The sequence below is a fragment of the Amblyraja radiata genome, chromosome 7 (assembly GCF_010909765.2).
Source record: "Amblyraja radiata isolate CabotCenter1 chromosome 7, sAmbRad1.1.pri, whole genome shotgun sequence".
In the NCBI taxonomy this organism is placed as follows: Eukaryota; Metazoa; Chordata; class Chondrichthyes; order Rajiformes; family Rajidae; genus Amblyraja; species Amblyraja radiata.
Window position 1 is genome coordinate 50,500,515 of NC_045962.1, and position 22,887 is coordinate 50,523,401.

At 42.5% G+C, this 22,887-nt stretch overlaps 1 protein-coding gene across 6 annotated transcripts in view; it reads right to left on the bottom strand.

Moving 5' to 3' along the window:
- LOC116975392 (arf-GAP with GTPase, ANK repeat and PH domain-containing protein 1) overlaps positions 1-22,887 on the bottom strand; it is a 600,018-nt gene that overhangs the window by 309,278 nt on the left and 267,853 nt on the right. For all 6 annotated transcript variants that reach the window (XM_033024451.1, XM_033024453.1, XM_033024452.1 and 3 more), the window contains 2 exons: positions 6,858-6,943; positions 3,688-3,829 (listed from right to left, as the gene is read on the bottom strand). In XM_033024451.1, the coding sequence (XP_032880342.1) occupies positions 3,688-3,829; positions 6,858-6,943 (228 nt within the window). The remainder of the gene's footprint in view (positions 1-3,687; positions 3,830-6,857; positions 6,944-22,887) is intronic.

Sequence of the window (22,887 nt, forward strand, 5' to 3'; positions counted from 1 at the left end):
ATTCTCAGAATAAGAACTGGGCTGGTTCATGAGATGAGAGAACAGGAAGTTGAGAAGACAAATAAAAACCTTTCTTTAATGACCCTCGACGTTAAAGATATAGTGTAAAAAAACAAAAATAGAGATTTACTGAATCATACAGAACAGAAACAGGCCCTTCTGCCCGCCATGTCCATATCGATCAATTTGCCCATCTTAAACAATCCCATTAACCTGCATTAGGCGCACAGCCTTCGATACTTTAGCGATTTATGTAAATGTTAAACGTTATGAAAGTATCTGCCTGCACAACATTTGTGAATAAATGGGGAGAAACTGCTCCTACTGGCAGGCTGGTGATCTTACACAGATAAATTATTTGGTTCACACCACCTGTAACAGCAATGAAAACCATTTCACATTCAATGAAATGGATTTGGACGTGAAGGCTAATGCTGGCAGGATTCTGAGGAAAGAACAAGGAGTGAGATGATGGAACATAGAACTGTGCAGCACAGGAACCGGCCCTATGATCCACAATATCTATTCTAATCACAACTCCAATTTAAATTAATCCCCGACATGCTCAACATCCCAACTGTTCATGTGCTTGTCTAAATGCCTCTTAAATGTTGCATAAATGTTCAATTTTAATAGCTTCTTTAGGGGCGGCACAACGGTGAGTTTCTACCTTACAGCACTTGCAGCACCAGAGACCCAGGTTCGATCCCGACTACGGGTGCTGTCTGTACGGAGTTTGTACGTTGTCCCTGTCACCACATGGGTTTTTTCTGAGATCTTCGGTTTCCTTCCACACTCCAAAGACGTACTGGTTTGTAGGTTAATTGGCTTGGTGTAAGTGTAAATTGTCCCTAGTGTGTGTGGGATAGGTTAATGTGTGGGGGTCACTGCGGACTTGGTGGGCTGGTTTCCGTACTGTATCTCTAAACTAAACTAAATAAGTTCGCGCATCAGCAAAGGTCTGAAATCCTATCCTTCAGCAGCAGAGTCCTAAGAGGCTGCCTTCTCACCCAAGAACACTGTCAGCCAGCAGAGGGCAGTGGTGCCCATAGAATGCAGGAAGCTGGAATTGTGCAACTGACCACAACTCCAACAAAACAGAAATAAAGATCTGCAGATGCTGGTTTACAAAGTAAAACACAAAGTGCTGATCAGGTCAGGTGGCATCTCTCAAGAACATGGACAGGTGACATGTTGGGTCAGGGCCCTTCTTCAGACTTCTTGTGGAGGGGAGGGGAAGGGGGGGGGTGAGGGGCTGGGCAGGGCAAAGTCTGGCACGTATAGGTTGATACAGGTGAGGTTTTTTAAGTGAGGATACAGGTGAGGATAGACAGATAGTTGGACAAAGCCCAGAGATGAAATGACAGAAGGTGTGAGACAGATAGATTGAAGAGGGGAGGGGGGTGGGGGGGGGGGGGGGGGGGGGGGGGATGACCTCTGGGGGAAGGTTTTGTTACCTAAATTAGTGAATTCAATGTTCAATGCTGGGTTATAAGCTCCAGTTTGCATGTGGCCTCCCTCTGGCAATGGAGGACACTCAGGACAGAAAGGTCAGTGCAGACTGAGCGCAGGAGTTCAGCGAATCAGTCGCCAAGTCTATGCTTGATCTCGCCGATGTACAAGAGCCTACACCAGGATCACTGGATGTAGCAGGAGGTGGACATGACCTTTGAGATTAGAGGAGGTAGACATGAACCCTTGTCTCATCTGGAAAGACTGCTTGGGCCTCTAATGGAGGTGTGGGAGGAGGTATAGGATCAGGTGTTACATCTCCTGTGGTTGCAGGGGAGGAGTGGTTTGGGTGGGAAGGGATGAATGAACCAAGGAGTTGCGGAGGGAATGGTCTCTATGGAACATGGAATAGGGTGGGGAGGGGAAGATGTGACAGGCGGTGGGATCACGTTGGATGTGACGGAAATGTCGCAGGATGATATGTTGTATGGGGAGGCTGGTGGGGTGAAAGGTGAGGACAGGGCAACTCTAACCTTGTTCCATCAACAGCGGGAGGGGAGCGAGGCACAGAGAAACTGCAGGCTAATGGATCCAAATATGACAGCAGGGGGGAAAACCACATCTACTAAAGAACAAGGACATCTTGGATGTCCTAGAATAGAAAGCCTCATCTTGGGACCAGATGTGAAAGAGACGGAGAAATTGAGAACAGTGAATGGCGTCATTGCAGGAGGGGGTGGGGGGGTGGGAGAGTGCCAGAGATAGTTCAAGTGCTGGTCAGGTCAGGTCAATAGACAATAGACAATAGGTGCAGGAGTAGGCCAATCGGCCCTTCGAGCCAGCACCGCCATTCAATGTGATCATGGCTGATCATCCCCAATCAGTACCCCGTTCCTGCCTTCTCCCCATATTCCCTGATTCCGCTATCTTTAAGAGCCCTATCTAGCTCTCTCTTGAAAGAATCCAGAGAACCGGCCTCCACTGCCCTCTGAGGCAGAGAATTCCACAGACACACAACTCTCTGAATGGTTTACCCCTTATTCTTAAACTGTGGCCCCTGGTTCTGGACACCCCCAACATCGGGAACATGTTTCTTGCCTCGAGCGTGTCCAAACCCTTAATAATCATATATGTTTCAATATAATTTCCTCTCATCCTTCTAAACTCCAGAGTATACAAGCAGAGTATACAGCCGCTCCATTCTCTCAGCATATGACAGTCCCGCCATCCCGGGAATTAACCTTGTAAAACTACGCTGCGTCCCTCAATAACAAGAATGTCCTTCCTCAAATTAGGGGACCAAACCTGCACACAATACTCCAGGTGTGGTCTCACTAGGGCTCTAGACAACTCTTTGCTCCTTTACTCAACTCCTCTTGTTATAAAGGCCAACATGCCATTCGCTTTCTTCACTGCCTGCTGTACCTGCATGCTTACTTTCATTGACTGATGAACAAGGACCCCCAGATCCCGTTGTACTTCCCCTTTTCCCAACTTGACACCATTTAGATAGTAATCTGCCTTCCTGTTTTTGCCACCAAAGTGGATAACCTCACATTTATCCACATTAAACTGCATCTGCCATGCATTTGCCCACTCACCCAACCTGTCCAACTCGCCCTGCATTCTCATAGCATCCTCCTCACAGTTCACACTGCCACCCACCTTTGTGTCATCTGCAAATTTGGTCAGGATTGCAAATTTGGTCAGGTTGCATCTCTTGCCTTCTTCAAGTAAGTGGACCAAAATTGATTGTGTTATATTCCAACTCCTTAGCTTTAAAAGCGAATGGACAATTGTACATGCATTGAAGTTCGTTATTAAAGCATAAGGATTTGCCAGCATTTCCCAACCTTTCACATTCTAAGTAAGGCGCTTTTTGCAGACTTGATATATCACTAATTAGCCCTCAGCTGGAGTAGTGTGGATAATTCTGTGTAGGCACTTCAACAAACATGAACATGTTAGAGAGATTGAACCAGGTCTCTCTTTCTATGACAAGGGAGGATAGCAAGTTTGCTTCAGAAGATAAAATATGATAATACACAGCAATAGAAATGTATAAAAATAAATCTGAAGATTACTTTTACACATTGTACTAACTATTCAAGTGGAATGCCTTTACTGGATCCCCTAGTTTGGCCATTCAAGTTATTCAACACAAACAATTCAATTTTTCAGCTCCTGCCCTGCAACTTTGCTCAGTGTCAAGGAACCCCAGCAAAACCCTCTTACCCTGTGTTCCAACCAGCACCATTGGGATCTCTGCAGTGCTCCGATAATTAGCCATCCTGGTGTAGTAGTAGTAGACTGCGTTGAAGCTGTTCTCATCCTCCAAACTGAAGACAAATATAACGGCATCCACCCACATTGCAAACTGTAAATAAGTCAGATCAATCAATACAAAATCAGCAGAAGCAGATCAAGCAATTGGTAATTTTTTTTTCATTCATTTCACAATCACTCACATGATACCACCATGTAACATCTTCTCATCCCCACCCCTTTTCCGCACAGGCCAAGCTCTCCACAATTCCTTGGTTTGCTCATCCCTTTCCACCCAGCCAGCCCCCTCCAGAGGAACGTTCCCCGGCAACCATAGGAGATGTAACACCTCTCCCTACACTTCCTTTCACTTCCATCCAGGGACCTCTTGTCACTTACTCCATCCATCTGCCAATCAACCCCCCCCCCCCCCCCCCCCCACCTGTTTCCACCTATCGCTTGCTAGGCTTTGATCCATCCCCACCTTTCTCCCACCACCCCACACTACATTAAAATGTTATATTTGCATTCCCTCCACAAATAGTCATAGAGTCATAGTGTGTGGAACATACAGTGTGGAAACAGACCCTTCGGCCCAACTCGCCCACACCGCCAACAATGTCCCAGCTACAGGTCCCACTTGCCTGCGCTTGGTCCATATCCCTCCAAACTTGTCCTATCCATGTACCTGTCTAACTGTTTCTTAAACAATGGGATAGTCCCAGCCTCAACTACCTCCTCTGGCAGCTTGTTCCATACACCCACCGCCCTTTGTATGAAAAAGTGACCCCTCGGATTAATATTAAATCTTTTCCCCTTCACCTTGAACCTTTGTCCTCTGGTCCTTGATTTCCCTACTCTGGGCCAAAGACACTGTGCATCTACCCAATCTATTCCTCTCATGATTTTGTATACCTCTATAAGATCTTCCCTCATCCTCCTACGCTCCATGGAATAGAGACCCAGCCTTTTCAACCTCTCCCTATAGCTCACTACCTCTAGTCCTGGCAACATCCTTGTAAATCTTTCTGAACCCTTTCAAGCGTTATCTGATCCATTGAGTTCCTCCAGCACTCCGTTTATTGTACCCACATGAAAGGTTTGAAGTATCCCTCCTCCCACCACTATTTAATGGTTGCATATTTTAAGATGACTGTAAATGAAAATGATAACGTTTGCTCACAAGCCAAACACTAAATGGTAAGGGATGCATATTCCTATTTTTTTGCTCTGCGAAGGGACGTTTTTTTCTCCTTAATGTGATTCAGACATCGCAAACGGGCAGTGCTTTAAGACGGACACACAAAGAAGTATAAATCTCAGGTTTCCTCGCTACTTTCGGGCTCTAGTCCTTTTTTTCATTGCACATTGTAATATATAAAACACAGAGAAAGTTGGGCTCAGCTTATCTCCTACTACTTGGCGATAACAAACCCAGTGAACTTCAAAATACACTTGGCAATTTAACGTTTAGTTTCAAAATCATGTATGTAAAGAAATGTCGTAAGTGAAATTGCCAAATATGGGGCACTCCAACTAACAAAAAACTACTGGAGGTACGCAGCGGGATAAGCAGCATCGGTGGTGACAAGCGAATGTCGACATTTTAGGTCGTGACCCTGCATCTGGACTGAGAAGGGGGAGGGGAGATAACCAGTATGATGAGATAAGGGGGAGGGGCGTGACAGGCACCAGTGAGCATACAAATTATTTGTATGAGTTCAGCCTTTGGATACTATGGGACCAACTACCTTTCATATTCTTTACAGTTAATTCACCCAGGTCTGTCGCAAAAGAGCCGTTTTAATTAACACCTAACAGCTGCCCATGAATGAGTCAGCAGCTCCATACCAAGCTCAGAATCCACAACCAACCCTTTCTCATGGACTTGCTCATTCATTCACCTTCAGACGAGGAGGTGGTCCTGCAAACAGGAACTCAGCTCATACTTGCTTATCTTTAGCAGCTTCAGGAGATGATGAACAGTTTCACTTGAAATTTCAAACTATTCATAACCTTCAGAGGCCAATGTCACGTTGTTACAACCAGATTTTCGGTTACCCCAGAGTATCTAGTGTTTTATGGAAAGCTCTTTTGTGTCCTTCACAGATTTAAAGTGATAATCCTGTAACAATTGTTTATCAAAAGAAGCAATGTTTCTCCATTTTGGTGCTCTTTACATTCATTTGAACCAGCTAAGATGATACCAAATAAAAAAATAGTGCGCCTAAAGATAAAGGAAATAGGGGGAGAATAAAATTGAGTTTGGGTGTTTAAAAATGGGTGTTTAGCGCTTGTCATGGGCTGCTGGGCTGAGGACCCGGTTTCCATGCTATGTGATTCTATGAACTTCCTATTCTGTGCTGTCCACATGTAAAAGGTTTAAACAAAAGTTGCAGCATGACGTTATTCAATATGCAATTGGACAGCCAGTCTATAATTTACACAAAATGCTGGAGTAACTCAGCGGGACAGGCAGCACCTCTGGAGAGAAGGAATGGGTGACGTTTCGGGTCGAGACCCTTCTTCAGACTGAGAAGGATCTTGACCCAAAACGTCACCCATTCCTTCTCTCCAGAAATGCTGCCTGTTCAGCTGAGTTACTCCAGCATTTTGTGTCTATCTTCGGTTTAAACCAGCATCTGCAGTTCCTTCCCACACAGCCTATGATTTAGACTATCTACCAAAGAACAGATTGGAAACCTTGGAGGAAAAGAAGATCAAAATAAAGTAATCATAAAACAATTAATGTAAGTTAACCACAGGACTAATCAGACTGTACCAGATGAAGCATGTTTCAGTCACTGCTAATATCCGCACCAGAACATCCTGATCCTCAAACACAATTAACGATTAGTAAGGCATTAGTCAATTCACATGGTGTGGTCACACAAACTCAAAATGGATTTAAATTTCATTACAATGTATTCTTGTATAAACCAAATAAATCTACTCTAATGGTATATTCTACATGACCCATTTTCTCACAGATAGGAATTTAATTAGTTTAAAATAAAATCATCTTGGCATTATTTTTAATATGACTCAGTAACACCATCTCACATTAAAAGGCATACAGAGATACAGATTACATTTTGCATTGATTTGAATGAGAGCTAGTTGCCTGCAGCAGTACCTACCTGTGCCTCTGGAGGGCCCCCTTCATCTCTGATCAGCAGCAGGTAGCTCTGGCCGTCCACCACAATCTCCTTCTTAAAGCGACCGCCTACCACAGAAACAATTCACAGTGAAGGGCAGGGCAAGACCAGCAGCCGGAACAGAAAGTTACATCAAGGGAAAGGGAGATACCAACTACAGGACATATTCATACCATGGCACTAGAAGATGGATTACTGATAACACAAGACAGACAGTTGATAATGACTACAAAGGATAGACATGTTACAGTGAAAACATTATTACAAAATATATTTTACAGCCAATTTATAAAAACTAATTGGACATGTTTGATGTAAGGGCCTATTTATTTAATATAATGTCTGCGTGACTTCCCACTGTGTGGATTTGAGGACAGGTCAATGGTTTGTTAAAAACAAACTGCTGGAGGAACTCAGTGGGTCAGGCAGCATCTGTGGAGGGAAATGGACAGACGATGTTTTGGGTTGGGACCCTTCTTCAGACTAGTGGCTTCCTCCAGCAGTTTGTTTTGTACTCAAGATTCCAACATTTGCAGTCTCTTGTACTTTTTTTGTTTGTACTTTACTTTTTGGATAGAATGGTAAAAAAAAGTAACAGTTCAACATTGTTACAAACCTAGCCAAAAATAGTAATTTAATTTACTTATAATGCTCCATGCCCCGTGCACTGTAATCTCATAATTCCTAGCATGAGCAAAACTACTCAGTCTTTTAAAAGCAACTAGGGGTTACTTCCAATCAAGTATACGCTTGGAGTTTGCACTGATTATAGTCAAAGTACCAATCACCCCGAGACTATTTAATACATCTCCCGACCAGGGTTCCATCCTTTTCCGCGGGTGTTGATTGTGTGCTATTTGCATTTCTCCATGCGACTGCATAGGTTTCCTCCCACATCTCGAAGATTTCCAGCCACCCACCAAAAGCACTGACAAGCTCATGGCTATGCTATACCACTGCCCTCCAGCTGGGCTGACAATCAGGACAGTCATGGCTCCACAGGAATCTCAGAAGGCTCCATCTGTGGCCCCTGTATAAAGTACTCAATGGGGGGGGCTTAACCTTATCTGAAACTATTCCCTGTTCAATTATTAAAACATTCAACTTCTCCAACCTTGTCCATTAACAATAAAAAGTCTCTCATGGCGAGAACACATGGCTTCAATTCTTTCAGATTCAGATTCAGATTCAACTTTAATTGTCATTGTCAGTGTACAGTACAGAGACAACGAAATTGAATTGTGTCATTTACAATGTGTGACTGGTGTTAGACCCATCCTATTTTATTCTTCCCACCACGCCCCACATTCCAGCACGACGTACACACTGGGGCCCATTTACAGTGGCCAATTAAGTTACTAATTCGCACGCCTTTGGTTTGTGGGGGGGAAGCTGGAGCATCTGGGAGATATCTATGTGGTCACAAGGAAAATGTGCAAACTCCAACACAGACAACACCTGAGGTCAGGATTGCACCCAGACCTTTAGTGCTGTGAGGCATTAACTGTACAAGCTGCGCCATTCATCTGCCCTCGAGTGGCTGGCCGCCACCTTCTCAAGAACAACCAAAAACTTTCCAGAAATAACGCAATGTCTGTTCCGTGCACCCAGTGAACAAAGTAAATCCGACAATTTGAACGTGAAAGTTAGACTGGGTAAAGCACATGCATGAGCCTCAACAATAAGCTACCTTTCCAGTTTGAATAGAGAACTATTTCCGAATTCACCATATTTGTGCAATCACAGTTTCTCACGTAGATGTGGATCTCCTCTCCCCCAGCTATAAACATTGCCTCCAAAGCGTCTATGCTGTTTCTCCAATGCCAGGGTATGTTAACCACATGGATTTCCATACACACACATCTGGTTAGGAAACCAGTCAAGCTACAATGTGGACCTGCCAGGCAGAAATAACCAATGTTTGGATGAATAGCAATACAGCCCGTTATTGCCGTGCATCTTCTTTTGCAGAGATGTGGCACTGGAGGTTCTAAAACAAGTTCCTAGCGCTAAAAGCCACCCTTTATTAAGCCTGCTTAATGCAGCAAAATATCATAAGGTGCTTGCAGGAACATCAAACAAAACTCTTCCACATGAGGAGGTGACACGGCAGATACTTGATTAATGACGTTAAGGATTGTGTAAGAGGAAGAAACAAAGGTTTCTGAGGAATGTTCAGAAGGTTCTTGGAGTTTAAGATATGGACCAAATAATCATGAGCCAAGCAGATATCTCAGCGGGGTATAGGGCAACACGAGCTTATGTAATAATAATAATAATAATGCATTTTATTTGCTGGCGCCTTTCTGGACACCCAAGGACACCTTACAGGACATAAAATCACAATACATTTATCAATATTAAAATCAAGTTGATTAAAAACAAAAAACAAAAAACAAAAACAAAAAAAATACACAAAACATTTTAAGTCATTAAAATCAGGGTGAACATGGTGGAAGTTATGTCGGGTATGCTAATCTAAACAGGTGTGTTTTGAGTTGTGATTTGAATTGTTCGATAGTGTCCAGGTGACGGATGGGAGGTGGGAGAGTGTTCCAGAGACGTGGGGCAGAGCAGCTGAAGGCTCTGGCACCCATGGTGCTGAGTCTAAATGTGGGGACAGTTAAAATTGCAGCTGAGGAGGAACGAAGTGACCGGGAAGGAGTGTATGGTAGCAGCAGGTCAGAGAGGTATTGGGGAGCAAGGTGGTGTAGGGCTTTGAAGGTCAGCAATAAAATCTTGTAGTTAATCCGGTGGTGCACAGGGAGCCAGTGGAGCTGAGTGAGGATGGGTGTGATGTGGTCCGATGATCTGGTGCGGGTGATGATCCGGGCTGCAGAGTTCTGAATGCATTGGAGGTGATGAAGAAGTTTATTGGAGGTGCAAGTGAGGAGGGCGTTGCAGTAATCGATGCGGGATGTGACCAGAGCGTGGATGAGGACTTTTGTATTGTCTTTGGAGAGGGAGGGGCGGAGTCTGGAGATGTTGCGGAGATGAAAGTATGCAGAGCGTGTGATGTTGCTGATGTGGGGGCCAAAGGAAAGTGTACTGTCCAGAATGACGCCGAGACTTTTGACATGGGAAGAGGTAGGTATGGGTGAGCCATCAACTGAAATGGTGAACGGGTGGGTTTTGGAGAGTGTGGACTTTGAGCCAATTAGCATGATTTCTGTTTTATTTCCATTGAGTTTTAGAAGGTTGAGTGACATCCAATTGCTGATAGCTTGAAGACAGGTGGTGAGGGCAGTTGGGGGAAGGGAGGTGTTTGGTTTTGTGGAGAGGTAAAGTTGTGTATCATCGGCGTAGCAGTGAAAATTGATTCCAAAATGACGGAGAATATTGCCAAGAGGTTGAATATAGATGATAAAAAGCAGTGGCCCCAGCACCGATCCCTGAGGAACACCATGGGTGACTGTGGCAGTTATGGATGTGACTTTATTTCCCTGGATGAACTGTTTTTAAAGGGGCAAGACAATAAGGAATATGGAAATCCAGAGTGCAATTCTAAAATCAAGGTTCTACCTAACAAGGAGTTACCCAGCGGAACAGGTAGCAGGATTTTGTATGACCCCAAACCTAAAGAGAACAGAACGAGTAACAACAGTTTGAATCCACTGAAACGATGGAGTTCGGAGATTAAAGTAAAACCATGGACAAGGATTTCAACAACAGATAAGTTGAAGCACTGAAGATGTTACATAGAAGGGTGTGCGTTAGGTCAGTTGTAGATTAGTGTCAAATTTGGCAATAATAGGTACTGAGCAACCTGAGTTGTAAGGGAAGGGGTGGAGGTTATGGCTGGAGCACAGCAATTGAAATGGAGAACAAAGACTGAAAAGTAGAGCAGGTCAAATCATAAATAAAATTAAAAAAGGCTGGAAATACTCAGGTCAGGCAGTACCTGTGGAAAGGAAATAGTTGACATTTCAGGTCGACGACCTCATACATTAGCTGAAGAGTCCCTGCCTGAAATGATAACTCTTTTTATTTTTTTCCACAAGTGTAGCCTGACATGCTGAGTTTCTCCAACATTTTTTTGTTTTATTTCAGATTTCTTGTCAGTAGCTTTATTTAAATGTAGGTCAAATAGTAGCTGTGTCTTCATCACAACACTGCTAAGCCATTGTCAAGACCCTGTCGAATGGACCATTAAGCCAAGAGAGGAAGCTGCCCTGCAAGCAAATTCAAGATTTCAGAGATTCAAATGTTAATTTCAGGCCCAGCGAGATGCAAGTGCTGCAGATGGTTTCATGCCCTTTCATTTATTTCTGCTTGTCAAAAAACAAAAATAAGAAGATGCCGTATTACAGTGAGAAAGGGCGGCACATTGTAACAGAAGCCAATGGCACGGAGCCACACCTTTGGCAATTTGTTGAAATTAAGCTTTGCGATGGAGAACTGGGGAACTGCAGAATAGCAGAAACGACTGTCTTGCGCACGTGCCAGAAACAGGGCCAATGCCCCCCGAGGAGAGGTGATGCCGATTACGCTCAGCACCATATGTTAACACCCTCTGCACAGGAACAGTGAGTCAGTTGATCAATCTGCCAGAGAGAAATTATTGCTGACTGCATATCACAATGCTGGCATGAATGCCGAATGGGAATGGAGAAAGCGGCTGTGAATACCATCTCCACCTTCAATGCAGGATTTAAAAAAGCAAGAAACTTGTTTTTTCTTGCATACACTTTGGAAAATTATTTATAATTAAATTTATTTCTAATTAAAAGCATGATTCTGTTCATTTCTAGTAACCTTGGCATTGACCAATTGTGCACTGTCGCAGTGAATTGCCTTCTATTCACCCCCGGTGGAAAGCAAGAATGAGGACGGACATCTGGCAAATTTGTGATCCTTCTAAGCTGTACTTCTCTCCATTGCTGCATAATCCGCCGTGACTCAATGTGTAGCCTCACATTAAATAATTGGGATACTGGTGCTTTTAGAAATGTTTGGCAAGAGTCATTGGCATCAGGGTGGGAGAACAGTGGGGCAGAAATGCTTATCGCACAAACTCTGCACCAAGGACTTTAGTTCTATGTAAGCTTGTCAGTACTCACCTTAACATCAGTACATGTAGCATCATGTGGAGCAGCAAGTAAGCTGGAATCTGTAATTCTACAGCAGCAATGGTTAAGTGGAGAATTGACAGATGTGTTTAAAATCAAGAATAGCTTTGAAAGGTGAAATCTACTTCTGCAAGAAGTTGAGTTAGCAACCAGCAGACAGAAGTTTAAGATAAATGTTAGAATTAGCGGAAGCAGATTTTATTTTGGGTTTGCTATACTAATCCAATCGCCTATATCGGCGCAATATTATTGTGCACTGCTGTTACACGTGATGCAAGCTTATTGCATGATATTGCTATCAATGGCAAAAGTGCACTCCAGAACAGGACGACACATCCGCACCGCACATCATTGGCACTATTGTGATTTACAAGTGACCAGCTCATGAAAGAGTACACAGATATTGAGGTCGGAGAAATAATATTCCAGTCATGGGGGGAAACAGCAGGTAAACAGGTACTTCCGCCCAGCGAGTCCACGCTGACCACCAACCACACATTTACACTAATTCAATTTTATTCTTTCCAAATTTTCACAATTCCGCCCAGATTCATCATTCACCTATACACTAGTGGCAATTTACAATGGAGAACTATCCCACAAGCCAAATAAACTTTCTCGACTACAGTATAATAACTGGGAAATGTCAATATTAAAATTTTGGAAAGGCCCTATAACCCCCACAATTAAAATGTGGATTATGGAAATGTCAGAGACCCTACACCTGGAAAGAATCAGACTTGTCTTAATGGACAAACAAGAACTTTTTGTTAGAATATGGTCTCCATTCATTGACTATTTGAAGGGGTAGATCGGTTCAGCACGGGAACCTAACCGAAGCTTGAACTCAGGATTTGATGAAAAGTTATACTTTATAATCTACGAACCTATCTCCAATGACGTATTATTAGTAAATCATTCCATTCTTTTTTTTATCTTGACATTTGTCTTTTTTTTTCTCTTTCTTTCTTACTCCCTATCTATAAAAAAAAAAACTAGAAGCAGAATCAATCCACAATTGATAAAATTAATAATGTACAACTGATATACATGAAATGTTTTTACCATAATATGTGTTTGCTTCTAATAAAAATATTATTAAAAAAAACAAAAAAAACTATCCTACCAACCTGCACATCTTTGGGATGTGGGTAGAAACTGGAGTACTCTGAGGGAACCCTCACCATCACATGGAGAACATGCAAATCCACACAGACAATACCCGAGGTCAGAATTGAACCTGAGTTTCTGGTGCTGCGAGGCAACAGTTTCACTGGCTGCGCCACTGGCCTTTCTGGTGCTGGCAGCTTTCTATGATGGCTTTCCCCGTGACTCTGAGCATGGTGACCACCAATGGCTCTTGGTCCCACAAGGTCTCAAATGCAAAAATCTTATCCTTAATTTCAAATCACTGCCTGCCTATCCCCCTGCTTTCATCACAACCACCTCCTGTCTCCCTGCAGATCTTCAAGTTCCTTCTTCCCCGTCAGATACTGTCCTTTCATTTTTCTCAAAGCTACACTCCGGAAGTTCCTCCTTTCACCTCCCCACTTCTCTTTTCTTTGTTGCTCCATAAAACCTATCACATCAACCTGTTCTAAACAGCCACTTCAGTGGCCAATGTCAAAGATGGTCTGAAAATTCCCCAGTAAAGCACCTTGGAAAACTTTTCTAAAACAAGGCACTGTGAATGTAGGGTACCCCACGTCATCTGTGCCTACCATGATACTAATTGTAATTAATCCCAAATGCCTCCTAAACATTTGCAAAAAACTTTTGGTTCCAAGTGAATGAAGTCTCAGCTGACAATTTCCTTCCCTGAGATATAAGCACAAAATTTAAGCCCCAACTCAAAGGACATTGTACAGAAGGGATATGCAGTGAGAGGTGCCATGAATCCCCTCCGCTCTCTTCACTGGACATTAAAAAAATCTCTCATCCCTGGTTCCAGGAAGAGTTGAGGAGTTCTCGTTGGTATCCTGGACAATGTTTATTCTTAACCAATATACTTAAAACAGTTTGAGATTATTTTGTTGTTTGTATTAATAGCCTGCCTATTTTTTGCATTTACAAACGATTACATATCACGGGCTACAAATTGCCTTGTAATATTATGAAAGGCGGCAAATGGCAGCCTTTATCTATCCTGATTTTCGTCATTCATTCTTGCAGGGTTTCTAGACACCATCAGTTGCACATGACCTCATCGGTTTCTAAGTCTGAGTACCGATAGTGAATGTCAGCCTATTATTCAACAACATATCAACCTTTTCCCCATACATGTGCAAACTGCAGTAATCAATACTTTCTTGAAAAGATCAATAGAAATCAGAGCAAGAACCCGGCATTAATTTCCCAATATATTGAGATTGACGACAATGACAGTTCAAGTAGAACTTGAGCTGATGTAGAATAGTTTAAGCAATGAACCTCAGAACTGAGAAACATCAGAACCAGAGGACAAACAGAAATAACAGATGGCTTAGTCTCGTACATTTATTAAAAAAACAGAAACAGAAATCAAATCCAGGCAGTACTGCAGCAATGAGCGGTGGAGGAGAATCCTTTCACAAACATTGTATTAGCTGTGCATCTTGTGCCAAAATCAGACATGATCATGGGAATTATTTTTAAGTGAGCATCTATTGTGGGAAATTGGAGGGGAGGAAAAGCTTGTCACTCGATGTTACAGAAGACATCAGGTTGCAAAATAATTTCAGCCCAGTGTTTAAGTGGGTCATGCAGTTGAGAAGAGTGAAAAGATCAGATCTTATTTAACAGCTGTGCAATTCAAATCAAGATTTTCAGTTAAATTCTACATACCACTTTTTGCCTTGAAACATCTATTGCCCTCTATTTAAAGCATGCAAAATTAATAGTAAAATCAATTTTAAAAGGATTATTTTCAATTTGTTTCAGTGTCTTTATTCTCTGCTAAATCAGGAGAATAAATGTCATGAGCTGGTTACCATATAACCATATAACAATTACAGCACGGAAACAGGCCATCTCGGCCATACAAGTCCGTGCCGAACAATTATTTTCCCTTAGTCCCACCTGCTGCACTCATACCATAACCCTCCATTCCCTTCTCATCCATATGCCTATCCAATTTATTGACAAAAAAGTCCTGTAATGGTTACCATGGAAATATTTAACAATGATGCTTTTGAGTGTGTTATATAAAGCTCAGCACCAACAATCCCATTAAATGATGATGGATTTTGTTATGGAACAATTAATAATCATCTTCTTTGAACAGTTGCAAGTCACGTAGCTTCACGTATTCGGTCCTATCCATCTTCACAATACTCCAAGGTATCAGCATGACTCAAATTTTCTCTCGTCGCACATTCCCAGTTTTCATCACTACTACTGAAGGCCCTGCCTTTGGCAGCCGAGATCCTAAACATGGAATTCCTCATGACACCTCTCTCTCTCCCTCCATCTTTACGATGTACCCTGCAAATACTCCTTTAACCAAATCAAAGGTTAATAATCCACCCAATTTCCTAGAAGTGACAGTACAGTAACAGGCCCTTTCTGCCCACCTCATCCATGTTCTTGGTAAAATCCATTCATACTAATCCCATTTGCCCGTATTGCTCATTCCCTTCTATGCCAACTATCTTTCCAAATCTCTTCCAATGCTTGTAATTACATCTGTCTCTACCACTTGGCAGCTCGTTCCAGATACCCACCAAGGTTTATGTGAAAAATCTGCCCCTCAGGTCCCCTTTAAATTTCTCCCCTCTCTCCTTAATCTGTAGCTCTAAACTCCCCTGTCCAGTAAAAAGGGTTCAGATCGTCTCATCTATACCCCTTATAATTTTATAATTAACTGGAATAGTCACCCCTCTGCCTCCTATGTTCCAGTGAGAATAAACCCAGTCTATCCAATTTCTCCTTATAACAACAGTCTTCTGCCTCTTCTTTCAGATCTCACAGCCACATTTTGTTTGACGACTCTTGAGCAGTGTCTTGACATTTTACTGCACAGTGGACACATCTGAAGCACCGGGTGGTGTCAACTCAAAAGATGCAGGTTCTTCTTACTGATTTGGAGTCAATAAGTCAGACACTAAAGACTTTTGTTTCTGATTTTACTCCAGGAAACAGGAGCCTCAAATGAACGTGTCCCCTTCAGAAAGGAGCAGAATAAACAACAACAAGAAAAGGTTTTATTGACAAAAAAAGTCCTGTAATTTTTCCCTGACTCAATCGATATTTGGACTACCATTGGAGGGGTAAGGACAAAAGGATTATGACAAAGCCTGAGGTATAAAGCAAGCCACTAGAGGAATGAAGCAGGTCAGGCAGCATGTGTAGAGATAAATGGGCAGATAACGTTTTAGGTCAGGGACCTTTTTTCAGACTTTGTAAAGGTTATTACAAAGTCTTTGTTGAACAGGTTGAACAATACTGAAGCAATATAACTGCCCACTGATGCCACCTGCTGTACTCACAATGAATGGCTGGTCACTTGTAAATGAACAGAGCCCTGCTGCCACCTGAGTGGCCCTGCTTTGGCTTTAAATTGCCTTCAGGAGCTGGTGGGAAACACATAATGGAGTGGAAAGCGAGCTTCTTCAAAGTGCCATTCCACCAGCTTATTCCAATAAGGTAATTCATCTTTCATTGAAGAACTTAGACCCATGTAGTCCAAGATTATTTAATATCTTACGCCTCATGTAGATTACGCCTCAGTAGAGTCAGCATCTCTTCATTTCTACCAAGGAAAATATGCAGAAAGAGGAGCCTGGAACTAATAGACTAGTTCTTCCACTGAGTTGAAGCAGGCATGAAGATTGAATGGCCTCCAGTGGCTGTTCACTGTATACATTTGTGACTTGTTAAAGCCTGGTGTTCTGCACAGGAATGCTAGAGACTTAGCAAAGCCAGGCATGTAAAGCAATCAAGCAGTAAGCTTTTGGTCTAACTATTAGTTAGACGGCCACGGTGGCGCAGCAGTAGAGTTGCTGCCTACATACAGCGCTTGCTGTAGGTATGTTGCATCTGAAGCCTACCTGAAGCGTCGCTGAAAATCTGTCGCTGCGGGTGTGCGCGATTTTGGCGCCGTTTAGATGGGGGCGGGTTTAAAACGCGATTTTCTCTAGGCTGTTCAAATCGAAGATGTTCAGCCTAGTTAATTATTAACGAAAAATCGCTGGAAGACCCCGTCGCAAAAGCTATTATTAGTTTTAAAGGCCTCGTATAATAGTTATAGTAGTTTAAAAATCAATCTCTAAACCCGCGACCACCGGCAGCTGTCAGGGTCGCATAGAGCAAATAACAGAAGGTAGGCTGCTTATTTTTACATTAAAAAGGGCTTCTTAAGATCCCTTTATACAAAGTTTAATATTGCGAGTAGCTCATTTTGGGCCCATTATATCCCGCAGTATTTTTCTGGGCATTTGAGGGCACAAATCTACCGCAATGTGAACGTTCTAAACCAGCGCGTTCACAGGATCCCACTAGAAAGCTGATTTAAAATGGACTTTAATTTACAGCAATTAAACACTAAATTCCTTCCATTTGGCCTATAAATTAATGTAAATGAGATTTAAAAATCATGTTTTATTGTGAATTATTTATGAATATTATTTGGACACTTAGGCTATTTAAAAATGTTCATCATTTATTAAGAAATGGATAGATGTTTAGATCTAGTAATTGAAGTTTGAAATTAGCTACACTTGGGTAACTAACTAATTATATGCTTTAATTTCAGGTCATCCAAGTAAGATTACTTTATATTTGTTTCAGAATGGTTCAATCTACGATAACTGAAAATTTCATTCAGTTCTCTTAATTTTTAAGAAGGTTATGGGCTTTTGACTGTCCACGATCACAGCTTTTTTGTTATGTCCATAGAAAATCAATAGGGAACAAGATGCTAATTTCCGAGTATGAAAATGGCCATAACTTTTTAACTACTTGAGATATGAAAGTGAATTAGGTGTCAAATTAAACTTCTTTTTACGCTTTATCTGATGGGATAAATTACAGACTTGATTTTTTAAATCTCAAAATTTTGTAACATTGCTACTTGCTGCACTGGAGACCTGGGTTCAATCCAGACTGCGGGTTGTGTCTGTACGGAGTTTCTACTTCCTCCAAGTGACCTGCGTGGGTTTTCTCCGAGATCTTTAGTGTCCTCCCACACTCCAAACACGTACAGGTATGTAGGGTAATTGGCTTGGTGTATTTGTAAATTGTCCCTTGTGTGTGTCAGATAGTGTTAATGTGTGGGGATCGCTGGTCTATGTGGACTCGGTGAGCCCAAGGGCCTGTTTCGACGCTGTATCTCTAAACTAAATTATAAACACAAAGAGAAGGACCAAACATCCACACACAGTGCTGTGGGACATGTGTCATTGCACATACCACGCATACTGCAACTAAGTCCAAGAAACAGTCTCCAAATGAGGATAACGCAAGATAATTTATACTGCTTATTCAACATGCTAAAGTAATTCCTGTGTATGCTTTAGCAGCAAAGCATGCATTACAGCACTTAAGCCTGAAGGTGCTAGCAAAGTAAGTCACGTTGTTGTGGATGAATCAGCTTGGCTCCTTCTTGAGATCCCCACCATCACAAAGGCGGTCTTCAGCCAATTTGATTCACATCTCATTGTACTGGGAAGTGGCTAAGAGCAATGGCGATAGAGCCAGTTTATGTCCCAGCTGTAGAACTGAGCTATTGTAGTACAGTTACAGCACTGGAATTTACATGATAATGTTGAAAATTGGCCACATATGTCTATTCACACGAGGCAGGGTCAAGTCTAATGTAGCTAAATGATGCCAATTAGTCTACTCCCAATCGTCAGCAAAGTCTTGGAAGGTATCGGTGGCAGTGCTATCAAGTAGGATTTATTCATCAACAACCTGCTCACTGATGCCCTATTTAGGATCCACCAGGACTATACTGTTCCAGATTTCATCACAACAATCTCCAACAATGGGGAGTCTAACCACTTACTCTTGATATTTAATAGTGTTACCATTGCCGGATCTCCCACTCTCAACCTACTGGGTGGCACCACTGACCAGCTACATTGTCACTAGAGATCAGTCAGGAATATGATGGCATATTCTCCACTCAAGAAGCTCGACACCATCCAGGACAAAACAATTCAATAATTGGTAATACACCCACTACTTTAAACAATAATTCCTTACATCACTGGCAGGCACACGGCAGCACACGATGAGGCATTAGGCTGCAGGGACACGGCCATTTGCAAATCCCACACCACCCTGATGTGCAAATATATTGCTATTCCTTGCATATTGTTCAGTTTAAATGCTGGAACTGCCTCCACTGCAGCACAGTGCGAGTACCTTCACCAGAAGGACTGCAGCGGTTCAAGAAGCTGGAGTGCCATAAACATCTCTAAAGCAATTAGTGATGGTAAGTTAGTGCGGCCTTGGCCAGCCACATCCAAATAGCGAGAAATAGATACAGAGTTGGGGCATATTCTGCACGATACAAGTTGTTTCATCTGGGAGTTTGAATTTCCTGGTCACAGAACTTAAATCAGTCTGTGATCAGGAAATTCAGTTTTAGATCATTAAGCTCAGTAATTCTAGCTAAGGACAACAAAATAATTTATTTCCAACTTCAGGGAATTCAATGAACAAGAATTCAAGGCAAAGGATTTAGAAAAGCTTGCTTCTTTGTTATTTCTCTATGACCTATTCTTAGTCACGTATGTGACCAAAAATATGAAAAATTGTGGAATACATCTGGTCTAATTCTGAAAACAGGTATATTGTTTTGTACTGTATATGATCCATTTTTTTTTTCAGTTTATCAAGTGAGATGTTTGTGTTATGCTAACAATGTTTTGGGCCAGGGGCTAAATATGACTGGTCACGTGTGTGACCTCACACGGAAGCATTTTTTTCATAACTCAGTTCTATCTTGCATACTTTGTGAATTGTAAAAAGCTAGAATGTTCATATCTTTAGTAGACATGCATTATAGTTCTGTAGGTACGAAAATAGCAATGAATAAGATTTATCTCTTACAAGAATTTTTTAATATAACACATTATGTGATGGCGTTTAGTCACGTGTGTGACATTCCGGAAGTGGCGGCGCTGCCTGCAGTCCGTTTGTCTTTTCTTTTTTTGTTTTCTTTTGTCCCGTTTTTACAGTTTATTTCGGTTTATTTAGTTCTGTATGTGTGTGGGGGGGGGGTGGGTGTAACATGTTTTTTTACTCTTCATTCGGGGGGGATGCGACCTTTCTTGCCGTATCCCCCGTCTCCGTGTCCGTTTGCGCTGAGGCCTATCGCGGAGCTGGCGGCCTCCAACTGCGACCGACCTCGAGGCTCCGGAGGCAGAGCCAGGACTTACCAACGCGAGGCTGGCCGGCTTCGGGGCTGTGGTTGCGGTGCGACCCAACTTCCGACCCGACTTTTGAGCCTCGGAGGCTCGGCTGCGGGCCAGTGGGCGACATCGTTGGGAGCTCACAGGTTGGTGACCTGTTTTTCCGGAGCTCCCGCAACTACAGCTGCGTCCGCTGGACTGGAGGGCGGCAGCTTCGGCAGCTTCGACCGCCCCGGGCCGTGGAGTTTGAACCGGCCCGTTTGCGGAGCTCGGATTCAGCCGTGAGACTTGCACACCATCACCCGGCGGGGTCGCAACATCGGAGGCTTGAATTGCCTCGGCGCAGAGGGAGAGCAAGGAGGGAAGAGACAATGACTTTGGGACTTTAAACTGTGTTGAGTGTTTGTTTTGTTATTATTCTATGTTATGACTACAGGCTAAACTATTTCGTTGCACAGAAAAGTGCAATGACAATAAAATTGAATCCAATCCAATCCAATCCAATTTTGGTTCACTTTCCAAAGAATCACCCTTTACTGTACTATAATGTTCCAAAGCATTTCCTAGCTATGTGATCAAATCATAATCAAGATTTTTGTTTTTGGTTTTATTTATTTATTGCTTACTATATATGAGCTTCATGCAAACTAGGAATTTCATTGCACCCTGATGTACAAGACAGTAAACTAATCTGAATCTGAATCATTGCTGCTCGAAATGGATGATAGTCACACATCTGGATTTTTAAAAACATTTTTACTCTCGTGTGTGTAGCTGAGTAGCGGGAGATAAGGGTTATCTGGGATGCGGGCCATTTACAGGAAAACTTTTTTAAAGCATTTTTAAGTTACTAGTAACAGCAATAATGTTTTGTAGTATTCATTAATGACTGGATGCAGTATGTCTTCCATTAATTTAATTATGGATAGTGTTAAAGTAATAATTCAATTAGATAAAATTCACCCAGTGTTTGCAGTGCATTCATAAAGTATTCAGACCCCTTCACCTTTTGTAACGTCACAGCCTTATTCTGAAATGGATTAAATTCTTTTTTTTAATCATCAATCTACACACAATAACCCATAATAAAAAGCAAAAACAGATGTTTAGAAATTGTTGCATCACATTTACATAAGTATTCAGACCCTTTACTGAGTACTTCGTTGAGGCACCTTTGTCAACGATTATAGCCTCAATTCTTCTTTGGTATGACGCTACAAGCTTGGCACGCCTGTAGTTGGGTAATTTCTCCCATTCTTCTCTGCAGATCTGCTCTGTCAGGTTGGATGTGGAATGTCGATGCACAGCTATTTTCAGGTCCGTCCAGAGATGTTCGATCGGGTTCAGGTCAGGGCTCTGGCTGGGCCACTCAAGGAATCTTCACAGACTTGTCATGAAGTTGTCTTGGCTGTGTGCTTAGGGTCATTGTCCTGTTGGAAGGTGAACCTCTGCCCCAGTCTGAGGTCCAGAACGCTCTGGAGCAAGTTGTCATCAAGGATCTCTCTGTACTTTGCTCTGTTTATCGTTCCCTCGATCCTGACTGGTCTCCCAGTTCCTGCCGCTGAAAAACATCCCCACAGCATGATGCTGCTTCACCGTAGGTATGGTATTGGCCAGGTGATCAGCTGTGCTTGGTTTCCTCCATACGAGACGCTTGGCATTCAGGCCAAAGAGTTCAATCTTGGTTTCATCAGAGCAGAGAATCTTGTTTCTCATGGTCTGAGAGTCCTTGTGGTGACTTTTGGCAAACTCCAAGTGGGCTGTCATGTACCTTTTACTGAGGAGTGGCTTCCGTCTGGCCACTCTACCATAAAGACCTAATTGGTGGAGTAGTGCAGATATAGTTGTCCTTCTGCAAGGTTCTTCCATCTCCACAGAGGAACTCTGGAGCTCTGTCAGAGTGACCATCTGGTTCTTGGTCACCTCCCTGACCAAGGCCCTTCTCCCCCGATTGCTCAGTTTGGCCGGGCTGCCAGCTCTATGAAGAGTCCTGGCGGTTCCAAAGTTCTTCCATTTAAGATTGACAGGGGCCATTGTGCACTTGCAATGCTGCAGAAGTTGTTTTATACCCTTCCCCAGATCACAATCCTGTCTCGGAGGTCTACAATTACTTCGTCTTTATGGCTTGGTTTTTGCTCTGACATGCACTGTCAACTGTGGGACCTTATAGAGACAGGTGTGTGCCTTTCCAAATCATGTCCAATCAATTTAATTTACTACTGGTGGACTCCAATCAAGTTGTAGAAACATCTTAAGGATAATCAATGGAAACAGGATGAACCTAGGATCAATTTTGAGTGTCTTGGCAAAGGGTCTGAATGTGTAAATGTGATATTTCAGTTATTTATTTTTAATTACTTTGCAAACATTTCTAAACACCTGTTTTCACTTCTTCATTCTGGGGTATTGTGTATAGGATTGATGATAAAATCAATGAATTTAATCCATTTTAAAATAAGGCTGTAACGTAACAAAATGTGGAAAAAGTGAAGGGGTCTGAATACTTTCTGAATGCACTGTATGGGCTACTATATAAAACAGACATTTCTGACTTACGAGGAATTCAGCTTACAGATAGTTCTCAAGAACTGAAACCTGCTGTAA